The 12141-nt window shown below is 54.6% G+C and overlaps 1 protein-coding gene across 1 annotated transcript in view; it reads right to left on the minus strand.

Moving 5' to 3' along the window:
- hpn (hepsin) overlaps window positions 1-12141 on the minus strand; it is a 95838-nt gene that overhangs the window by 2508 nt on the left and 81189 nt on the right. The window contains exons 13-17 of the mRNA XM_072266201.1: window positions 6384-6413; window positions 6073-6105; window positions 5582-5656; window positions 2456-2492; window positions 1890-1939 (exon numbers count right to left, since the gene is read on the minus strand). Of these exons, the coding sequence (XP_072122302.1) occupies window positions 1890-1939; window positions 2456-2492; window positions 5582-5656; window positions 6073-6105; window positions 6384-6413 (225 nt within the window). The remainder of the gene's footprint in view (window positions 1-1889; window positions 1940-2455; window positions 2493-5581; window positions 5657-6072; window positions 6106-6383; window positions 6414-12141) is intronic.

Genomic DNA, 12141 nt, shown 5'->3' on the forward strand with positions numbered 1-12141 from the left:
CATCTGGGTACATCATGGCTTGATATGTGACCGCAAGGAACTGTAGAGAGTTCGGAAACCAGCTTCCCCTCCATGGACTCTGTTTAGACCTCTCGGTAAGGCAACCAAAGACCCCAACCAACCCCGGACATTCCCTCTTCTCCCCAGTCCCATTGAGCAGAAGATAGCGCATACCACCAGGACAGCTTCAACCCGGCTGTTATAGGATTGATTGAGACACAGTCTTGACCTCACAATCTATCTTGCACCTTATTGTCTGCCTGCACTGCACTCTGTCTGTAACTGCGACACTTTATTCCACATTCAGCTTTCCTCTCTACTACCTCGACGTACTGAATAATCTGTCTGGATGGCACACAGACAAAAGGGCTTCACTGTAGCTCAGCCCGTGTGCCAACAATAAACAGATTATGAGTAGACGTCACTGGGTAGCCGAGACTCTTGCTGACAGACAAACCCACCCATGTGCCAGTGTCCAGGGCTGGCAAGGGCCCAGTGGTACCCAAGCACAGCGTACCCTCTGTCTGATCCCCTGTCTACAGGACACCCCCACCCCCTCGCCCAGAGTTACCCAAGCACGGCGTACCCTCTGTCTGATCCCCTGTCTACAGGACACCCCCACCCCCTCGCCCAGAGTTACCCAAGCACGGCGTACCCTCTGTCTGATCCCCTGTCTACAGGACACCCCCACCCCCTCGCCCAGAGTTACCCAAGCACGGCGTACTCTCTGTCTGATCCCCTGTCTACAGCACACCCCCACCCCCTCGCCCAGTGGTACCCAAGCACGGCGTACCCTCTGTCTGATCCCCTGTCTACAGCACACCCCCACCCCCTCGCCCAGAGTTACCCAAGCACGGCGTACCCTCTGTCTGATCCCCTGTCTACAGCACACCCCCACCCCCTCGCCCAGAGTTACCCAAGCACGGCGTACCCTCTCTCAGATCTCCTGTCTACAGGACACTCCCACCCCCTCGCCCAGAGTTACCCAAGCACGGCGTACCCTCTGTCTGATCCCCTGTCTACAGCACACCCCCACCCCCTCGCCCAGAGTTACCCAAGCACGGCGTACCCTCTGTCTGATCCCCTGTCTACAGCACACCCCCACCCCCTCGCCCAGAGTTACCCAAGCACGGCGTACCCTCTGTCTGATCCCCTGTCTACAGCACACCCCCACCCCCTCGCCCAGAGTTACCCAAGCACGGCGTACCCTCTGTCTGATCCCCTGTCTACAGCACACCCCCACCCCCTCGCCCAGAGTTACCCAAGCACGGCGTACCCTCTGTCTGATCCCCTGTCTACAGCACACCCCCACCCCCTCGCCCAGAGTTACCCAAGCACGGCGTACCCTCTGTCTGATCCCCTGTCTACAGCACACCCCCACCCCCTCGCCCAGAGTTACCCAAGCACGGCGTACCCTCTGTCTGATCCCCTGTCTACAGCACACCCCCACCCCCTCGCCCAGAGTTACCCAAGCACGGCGTACCCTCTGTCTGATCCCCTGTCTACAGCACACCCCCACCCCCTCGCCCAGAGTTACCCAAGCACGGCGTACCCTCTGTCTGATCCCCTGTCTACAGCACACCCCCACCCCCTCGCCCAGAGTTACCCAAGCACGGCGTACCCTCTGTCTGATCCCCTGTCTACAGCACACCCCCACCCCCTCGCCCAGAGTTACCCAAGCACGGCGTACCCTCTGTCTGATCCCCTGTCTACAGGACACCCCCACCCCCTCGCCCAGTGGTACCCAAGCACGGCGTACCCTCTGTCTGATCCCCTGTCTACAGCACACCCCCACCCCCTCGCCCAGAGTTACCCAAGCACGGCGTACCCTCTGTCTGATCCCCTGTCTACAGCACACCCCCACCCCCTCGCCCAGTGCAGCCCCCTACCTGATTGAAGGAGGTGCTGTGCTGTTGGAACTCCACTGTTTGAGCGGCTCCTGGACAGAGGCAGTGGGGTGGGGGGGCACAGATGGTGTGAGGTTGGCAGGGGAGGGGGGGCAGGGAGGAGAGGGAACATGGAGGGAGGGAGGGCAGGGGAGGAGAGTAGGGGGAGACAATGTGAGTTACTATCCCGGGCACGATAATACTTGGAACACAGGACAGGACAATACAGCACAGAAACAGACCCTACACACACACATACAGAAACACATACACACACACACACACACACACACACACACACACACACACAAAAACACACATAAACTCACACACAGACACACACAGTAAACACATACACAAACACGCACATACACACACAGACACACACAGAGAAACACTCGTACACACACATAGAAACACACACACACATACACGGAAACACATAAACACACAAAAACACACACCACACAGAGAGAAACAAACACACACTCGTACACACACACAGAGAGAAACACACAAAACACACACACTGGGGGCAAGGACTCTCTCACACACATAAACACACTTACCTTTTCTTCTGGTTGAACTTGCATCTGCACTTGCCAGCTATATAACATAGATAAAATTGTTATCAAATCAAGATAACATGTCAGGGGCAAAGTTAACTGAGCAAACTCAACTCAGTCAAAATTACTGCAGAGTTTCAAAGAAGAAAAACACTCCCTCCACACCGTCCCATCACACACTCCCGGGGTCAGACACAGAGTGAAGCTCCCTCCACACTGTCCCATCTCACACTCCCGGGGTCAGACACAGAGTGAAGCTCCCTCCACACTGTCCCATCACACACTCCCGGTGTCAAACACAGAGTGAAGCTCCCTCCACACCATCCTATAACACACTCCCGGGGACAGGCACACAGTGAAGCTCCCTCCCCTCCATCCCATCACTCGCTCCCAGGGTTAGAACAGACTGAAGCTCCCCCGACACCATCCCATCACACACTCCCGGGGTCAGACACAGAGTGAAGTTCCCTCCACACTGTCCCATCACACACTTCTGACATTGTTGGGGTAACCCTCTCCATCTGTGACACCCTCCTGCCCCTACAACCTCCCTGTCTGTGAATATTCCTGCCCCTACACCCCTCCCTGTCTCTGTGAACATTCCTGCCCCTACACTCCTCCCTGTCTCTGTGATTATTCCTGCCCCTACACCCCTCCCTGTCTCTGTGAATATTTCTGCCCCTACACCCCTCCCTGTCTCTATGAATATTCCTGCCCCTACACCCCTCCCTGTCTCTGTGAATATTCCTGCCCCTACACCCCTCCCTGTCTCTGTGAATATCCCTGCCCCTACAACCCCCCGTCTCTGTGAACATTCCTGCCCCTACACCCCTCCCTGTCTCTGTGATTATTCCTGCCCCTACACCCCTCCCTGTCTCTGTGAATATTCCTGCCCCTACACCCCTCCCTGTCTGTGAATATTCCTGCCCCTACACCCCTCCCTGTCTGTGAATATTCCTGCCCCTACACACCCCGTCTCTGTGAACATTCCTGCCCCTACACCCCTCCCTGTCTCTGTGAACATTCCTGCCCCTACACCCCTCCCCGACTTTGTGAATATTACTGCCCCTACACCCATCCCTGACTGTGAATATTCCTGCCCCTACACCCCTCCCTGTCTATGTGAATATTCCTGCCCCTACACCTATCCCCGTCTCTGTGAATATTCCTGCCCCTACACCCATCCCCGTCTCTGTGAATATTCCTGCCCCTACACCCCTCCCCGACTCTGTGAATATTCCTGCCCCTACACCCCTCCCTGTCTGTGAATATTCCTGCCCCTACACCCCTCCCTGTCTCTGTGAATATTCCTGCCCCTACACCCCTCCCTGTCTGTGAATATTCCTGCCCCTACACCCCTCCCTGTCTGTGAATATTCCTGCCCCTACACCCCTCCCTGTCTCTGTGAATATTCCTGCCCCTACACCCCTCCCTGTCTGTGAATATTCCTGCCCCTACACCCCTCCCTGTCTCTGTGAATATCCCTGCCCCTACAACCCCCCGTCTCTGTGAACATTCCTGCCCCTACACCCCTCCCTGTCTCTGTGATTATTCCTGCCCCTACACCCCTCCCTGTCTCTGTGAATATTCCTGCCCCTACACCCCTCCCTGTCTGTGAATATTCCTGCCCCTACACACCCCGTCTCTGTGAACATTCCTGCCCCTACACCCCTCCCTGTCTCTGTGAACATTCCTGCCCCTACACCCCTCCCCGACTTTGTGAATATTACTGCCCCTACACCCATCCCTGACTGTGAATATTCCTGCCCCTACACCCCTCCCTGTCTATGTGAATATTCCTGCCCCTACACCTATCCCCGTCTCTGTGAATATTCCTGCCCCTACACCCATCCCCGTCTCTGTGAATATTCCTGCCCCTACACCCCTCCCCGACTCTGTGAATATTCCTGCCCCTACACCCCTCCCTGTCTGTGAATATTCCTGCCCCTACACCCCTCCCTGTCTCTGTGAATATTCCTGCCCCTACACCCCTCCCTGTCTGTGAATATTCCTGCCCCTACATCCCTCCCTGTCTGTGAATATTCCTGCCCCTACACCCCTCCCTGTCTCTGTGAATATTCCTGCCCCTACACCCCTCCCTGTCTGTGAATATTCCTGCCCCTACACCCCTCCCTGTCTCTGAATATTCCTGCCCCTACACCCCTCCGTCTCTGTGAATATTCCTGCCCCTACACCTCTCCCCGACTCTGAATATTCCTGCCCCTACACCCCTCCCTGTCTCTGTGAACATTCCTGCCCCTACACCCCTCCCTGTCTGTGAATATTCCTGCCCCTACACCCCTCCCTGTCTGTGAATATTCCTGCCCCTACACCCCTCCCTGTCTCTGTGAACATTCCTGCCCCTACACCCCTCCCTGTCTGTGAATATTCCTGCCCCTACACCCCTCCCTGTCTGTGAATATTCCTGCCCCTACACCCCTCCCTGTCTCTGTGAACATTCCTGCCCCTACACCGCTCCCTGTCTCTGTGAACATTCCTGCCCCTACACCCCTCCCTGTCTCTGTGAATATTCCTGCCCCTACACCCCTCCCTGTCTCTGTGAATATTCCTGCCCGTACACCCCCTTTTCATCTGTAACCCGCTCTGATCCCTTCACCCTTCTGCCCCTCTGCGATCACTCCATCCCCTAACCCCCTGAGCATGTCTGTATGCCCTGAGCCCCGGCCCTCAGCTGTCCGAGCCTGCCATAGGGCGAGGACTTCACCATTGTTTCACATCAGATGTGAACAAGGAGTTATTGTTGAGGAGGCTCGACTCGGAGAAAACGGACGCTCTGGAATTTACAACTGATTGTGTTTCACCCACGTCTGTTTCTGTGTGACAGCGACAAAGGGTGTCTGGATCTCTGCAGTGAGGGGTGTGGGGTGGGGAGGAAGATTGCGGATGAGGTGAAGAAAGGCTGGGACCGTGAATAAGGAGGATAAGATAGGCCTGCTCCAGTTACAGGGTCGAGTGAAAGTCTCTTTCCCCCCAGCCCAGCGATTACTCCCCCCCCATCCCCACAGCAAAGCCTGCCAGGGAACGCACTGGCCAAGCATGTGTAGACCCCCGCCCCAGCCTGCCCCTCCGACCCTAGGGGGATGGCCCCAGCCGTTCCAGCGGCCTTACCCAGCAGTATGACGATGCCGATGGCGCAGAGCACAGCGGCGGCCACCAGCCCGATCACCCGCAGCTGGTAGTAATCTGTCGGTGCAGAGCAAACAGTCAGCGGCAACAGTGACGTTCACCCCTCCTCTCCGTCCTGGGGTGGGAGGAGCGGGGGGGGAGGGGGAAGGTGGGAAAGGGCAGAGGGGAAGGAGGGAGAGGGGGGAAGGGAGAGGGAAAGGGGGAAGGAGGGGAGGGGGAAGGAGAGGTGGGGAAGGAGGGAGGGGGGGAGGAGGGATTGGAGAGGGGGTAAAAGGGGGGCTGTGGGTTAGAGGGGGAGGGGAAGGGTAAGTTGTGAGATGAGAACCCCCCCCCATCACCCCTATCCATGACTGCAATGTCACCACCCCTCCCACGGTGTATGGCCCGCCGATCCCTTCCCCCACACCCAGCCCACTCGCCTCGAGTTTGATCCGACCCACCCACAGCCCATTCCCACAGAGACGGAGACTCACCATAAGTGAAACGATCATCGTTCTGCGAGGGGTCTGCAGAGGCAATGGAAGCGGTCAGTACATGTTCAACCTGACCCACCCCCACAGACACTGGGCTGCCCCGATCCCCCCGTTCTCAGTCCACCTCTCCCCCCTTCCTTTGCCTCACCCCCTCTGACTCTCCCTCCCCCCCACCCCATGCGAGGAGGACAGCCCACATCCCTTGGGGGCAGCCCACACTCCAAAATCGACGTGGACTCCGGTTGTCCATGGGACCAGGGTGTATTCCCAGCAGATGAGTATTCCGGTCAGGACGCACGGGAGTAACTCACCTAATTCCGTGGCGTGCACTCCAAGGGTGGCTGAGGATGGAAACGAAGAGCGTTAAACAGACCCAGAACGCTGGAGGACAAGTGTGAGAACCTCGGCTCCCACCACTCCTACCAACACCCTCGGACTCCAGAACACAGCTCCACACATTGACCAACGTTCCCAAATCTTTCACCGTAACACCAGGGTAGAGAACCAGTGCGCATGGGTCTGTAACACCAGTGTAAGGTACCAATGGGGACAGGTCTGTCACTGTATAACACAGGGGAACGGTACCAGTGGGGACGGGTCTGTCACTGTATAACACTGGGGTACGGTACCGGTGGGGACGGGTCTGTCACTGTATAACACTGGGGTACGGTACCGGTGGGGACGGGTCTGTCACTGTATAACACTGGGGTACAGTACTGGTGGGGACGGGTCTGTCACTGTATAACGCCAGTGTAAGGTACCAGTGGGGACGGGTCCGTCAATATATAACACTGGGGTACAGTACCGGTGGGGATGTGTCTGTCACTATAACACTGGGGTACAGTACCAGTGGGGATGTGTCTGTCACTGTATAACACTGGGGTACAGTACTGGTGGGGATGGGTCTGTCACTGTATAACACTGGGGTACAGTACTGGTGGGGATGGGCCTGTCACTGTATAACACTGGGGTACAGTACCAGTGGGGATGGGTCTGTCGCTGTACAACACTGGAGTACAGTACCAGTGGGGATGTGTCTGTCACTGTATAACACTGGGGTACAGTACCGGTGGGGATGGGTCTGTCACTATAACACTGGAGTACAGTACCAGTGGGGATGTGTCTGTCACTGTATAACACTGGGGTACGGTACCGGTGTGTCGGGCCTGTCACTGTATAACGCCAGTGTAAGGTACCAGTGGGGACGGGTCCGTCAATATATAACACTGGGGTACAGTACCGGTGGGGATGTGTCTGTGACTGTATAACACTGGGGTACGGTACCGGTGGGGACGGGTCTGTCACTGTATAACAGTGGGGTACGGTACCGGTGGGGATGTGTCTGTCACTGTATAACACCGGGGTACAGTACTGGTGCGGACAGGTCTGTCACTGTATAACACTGGGGTACAGTACTGGTGGGGACGTGTCTGTCACTGTATAACACTGGGGTACAGTACCGGTGGGGACGGGTCTGTCACTGTATAACACTGGGGTACGGTACCGGTGGGGACGGGTCTGTCACTGTATAACACTGGGGTACAGTACCAGTGGGGATGGGTCTGTCACTGTATAACACTGGGGTACGGTACCGGTGGGGATGGGTCTGTCACTGTATAACACTGGGGTACAGTACCAGTGGGGATGGGTCTGTCACTGTATAACACTGGGGTACAGTACCAGTGGGGATGGGTCTGTCACTGTATAACACAGGGGAACGGTACCGGTGGGGATGGGTCTGTCACTGTATAACACTGGGGTACAGTACCAGTGGGGATGGGTCTGTCACTGTATAACACTGGGGTACGGTACCGGTGGGGACGGGTCTGTCACTGTATAACACTGGGGTACGGTACCGGTGGGGACGGGTCTGTCACTGTATAACACTGGGGTACAGTACCGGTAGGGACGGGTCTGTCACTGTATAACACAGGGGAATGGTATCGGTGGGGATGTGTCTGTCATTATACAACACTGGGGTACAGTACCGGTGGGGACAGGTCTGTCTATGTAACTCTGTGATACTGTCTAAAACCCGTGGGAATATACTGGAGCTCATGGTGTTTCATGTTCCCTGTTTGCCACTATCACTCTTTGGGAAGATTTGTGATATCTCTACCATTCTGTGCTTCGGAGCCTTGAACCAAAGCAAGGTTTACCCCAGAGCTGGCGGGTGTCCGAGCCACAGTCTGCCGACAGACAGGATTTCACAGCCTGCCCGCAGGCCGGGATCCTCCCCCGACTGTCTGCTGATGCTTTGTGGCATCCAGTTGCTGTTTCTCATGCTCGTCCTTGGCCAGCGTTCAAGGTCAAAACCCGAACTTAGCTCTGTTTCTGAATGTTTCCCTCCCTCTCTCCTGGATCAGTCCTTCTCCGCAACCACTCTATAAATCTTTGTCAGTCCATTACGTAATCCTTCTTGTATCTGATTTTGGTGTGAGAAACCTTCTCCTTGGGTCCCTTTTAAATCATCGAGCCCTCACCTGAGGCCGGTCCATCACTGGCAGAACCCTTCCCACCAACGAGCACACTTACAAAAGGCGCTGTTGTAGGAGAGTAGTATCCATCATGGAAGACCACACCCCCACCCACCACCCAGGCCTCTCTTCACACTACTCCCATCAGGCAGGAGCTACAAAAGCCTTAGGTCCCACCCCACCAGATACATGAACAGTTATTACCATAATACAACCATCAGGTTCCTAAACTGGCTGGTTAATTTCAATCAGTGCTACTCTGAACTGTTCTACAACCTACACGCACTTTGAAGGACTTTACAACTTCGGTTCCCAGTATCATTGTCTATTTCCAGTCTGTCTTTTGCACATTGATTGTTCACAGTCTTTGTTTTTGGACAGCTCTTCGTAAGATTCTACTGCATTAATTCCTTCTTCTTCTGAGGACAGATTTACCTTGATCTTTGGCTCCCTACCAGAGGGGACAAGACTGACGACCTATCCTATCTACTCCTCTTATCAGTAAGCCTCTCAGGCTCCTTCGCTCCAGGGAAAGCGTATCTGATCTCTCCCCAGAACGAGAGTCCTCCAGTCCGGGCAGCTTCCGGTGGGAGTTTTCTCTCAATCCCTGCATTGCAATCGCATTCTTGGCAGGAAAATGGTTGGTTGTGTTGTAACAATGACAATATCTACTGCGAGGTAATGTTGCAGCTTTATAAAACTGTGGACAGACCCACCCAGAGTATTGTGTGCAGTTCTGGTCACCTCATTATAGGAAGGGTTTGGGAGCTTTAGAGGGGGTGCAGAGGAGATGTACCAGGATGCTGTCTGGATTTGAGAGCGTGCCTTATGAGGATAGGTTGAGGGAGTAAGGCCTTTTCTCACTGAGGGGTGAGAGATGACTTCATAGGGGCGTCCACGATGATAAGAGGCATCAATTGAGTAAACAGCCTGAAAATTTGTTTTCCCCAAGGCGGGAATGGCTAATAAAGACGGGGCATAATTTGAAGGTGATTGGAAGGAAGTACAAGGGGAAATGTCAGAAGGAAGTTGTTTTTAAATTCTACACAGAGAGCGGTGGGTGCGTGGATCACACTACCAGGGGTGCTGGCAGAGGCCGATACGTTAGGGACGTTCCGGAGACTCTCAGATAAGCACATGGGTGGAAGAGAACTGGAAGTCTATGTGTGAGGGAAGTGCTACATTAATCTTAGAGTGGGTTAAAAGGTCAGTATGACACAGAGAGCCAAGGGACTGTGCTGTCTGTTCTGTATTCTGAATGGACATAGATAGACGATGCAAACTTATTCTCATTGTGGTTCGGGTTTGGTTCCAACCTCTCCCCTTCATCAATGAGTGCTGAAGAGATTTCCAACAACACTGCCAGGGTCTGAGCTACGGAGAGGTTGGGACTTTATTCACTGAAGTGCGACCTGAGGGCTGATCTTACAGAGGTATGTGAAATCATGAGGGGCAGGGACAGGTTGAGTGCATAGCCCATTAACTTCCAGAGCGCACAGGTTTAAGGTGGGAAGGGAGTCGTTTAGTAGGAATCTGATGGGGCAACTCTTTCACCCAGAGGATGGCCTGTATGTGGAATGAGTTGGCAGAGGAACTAGTTGAAGCAGGTATGTTAATAACATTGAAAAGACTTGGATTGGAAAAGTTTATAGAGATAAGGGTCAAACATGGCAACTGGGGTGAGCTTCAATGGGTATCATTATTGCCATGGACGAGGTGGACCAGGGACCCGTTTCCTTGTTATATCACTCCTCCACTCTGACCCACTTCCCCACTCCCCCTCCACACTGTCCCACTTCCCACACCGTCCCATCACACACTCCCCCTCCACACCATCCCATCACACACTTCCGGAGTGAGACACAGAGTGAATCTCCCTCCACACCGTCCCATCACACACTCCCCCTCCACACCGTCCCATCACACACTCCCCCTCCACACCATCCCATCACACACTTCCGGAGTGAGACACTGAGTGAATCTCCCTCCACACCATCCCATCACACACTCCCGAGATCAGACACAGAGTGAAAGTCCCTCCATATTGTCCCATCACACAGTCCCAGGGTCTGACACAGAGTGAAACTCACTCACACTGTCCCATCAGACACTCCTGAGGTCAGACACAGAGTGAGGCTCCCTCCACACCGTTCCATCACACACTCCCGGAGTCAGACACAGACGGATGTGTTCACATACTCTCCTTCACCTGCTCTCTCATCAACTCCTGGTTCAACTGTTGAAGACATCTGTGCTCCTGACCTCGAAACCTCTTGCAGAGAAAACCAAATCCACACGCTCTCTGTTACTCACAAGCTGCAATTAACTGTCTGCTCTTTTACAATTGCAACTGTGAAGTCCAGAATTATACAGTGGTTCAAATTGAACGGAAGGTAAATTCTTTCTCAATGAACAAACAGTTTTGTCTGGTCTCATTCAATCTCGGGTTCAGAGTCTCTGCTGAGCATCGAAGCCCGATGGCCAGTCAGAAGCCGGTGGCTGAAGTCAGACTGGAGGTCTGGATGCCTGGACTGGGGCTAGAGAACTGGCCACATCGGTGGGGGGGGGGGGGGGGGGCGTGTGGGGAAGGTTCTTGTCTGTTATGTTTTGTTTTCTTGAGTTCTGCTGAACACTCTTGTGGGCACAATACGTTGGCACTGGAATGCAGTAACACTTGCAAGCTACCCACCCCAGTACATTCTCACGTTGTGTTGGTTATGAATGCAGGCAACTTGGTGCTTTGCAAGCTTCCATGTACGTGTGACAAATAACTCAATCTCAATCTCTCAATTCACAGACTGAACATAATTTGGGAGAAGTATGGCTCTGGGAGTGGGACACAGAAAAGAAAGGCAAGGATCAGGGCAAGCGCAAGGCAGATGCAGTTTGACGGACTTTTCACTGTTAGATGCCCTACCTTGTATCTTCCACTGGACAAGAGGCCCACAGACCCACAATCAACGAAATTCCACCTGTCCATCGCCTTCTTCCACGTCCCTACTCTCCAGGGGCTGGACGTAACAATCTCTCCCCCACCCCCACAAGTCAATCCCTCCCAGAACCTCGGATCACTTCCCGATTTCTCCACCCTGAGGAAGGTTGGGTAATCTTCCTCATGCCCTTGGATTAAAGATGCGGGGGTGGGGCGGGGAAGGAGGAGCTGGGATTGGGGGAAGGAGGAGCTCAGATTGGGGGGGGAAGGAGAAGCTCAGATTGGGGGAAAGGAGGAGCTGGGCTTGGGGAGAAGGAGGAGCTGCGATTGGAGGGGATGAGTAACTGGGAATGGGTGGAAGGAAGAGCTGGGATTGGGGGAAGGAGGAGCTGGGATTGGGGGGAAGGAGGAGATGGGATTGGGGGAGGAGTAGATGGGATTGGGGGAGGAGTAGATGGGATTGGGGGAGGAGTAGATGAGATTGGGGCAGAAGGAGGAGCTGGGATTGGGGCGGAAGGAGGAGCTGGGATTGGGGGAAGGAGGAGATGGGATTGGGGAGGAGTAGACGGGATTGGGGAGGAGTAGATGGGATTGGGGCGTAAGGAGGAGGATCTGGGATTGGGGGGGGAGAGGAGGAAAGACAAGAATTTCTGGGTGACA

Source organism: Mobula birostris, chromosome 8 (genome assembly GCF_030028105.1).
Source record: "Mobula birostris isolate sMobBir1 chromosome 8, sMobBir1.hap1, whole genome shotgun sequence".
Taxonomy (NCBI): Eukaryota; Metazoa; Chordata; class Chondrichthyes; order Myliobatiformes; family Myliobatidae; genus Mobula; species Mobula birostris.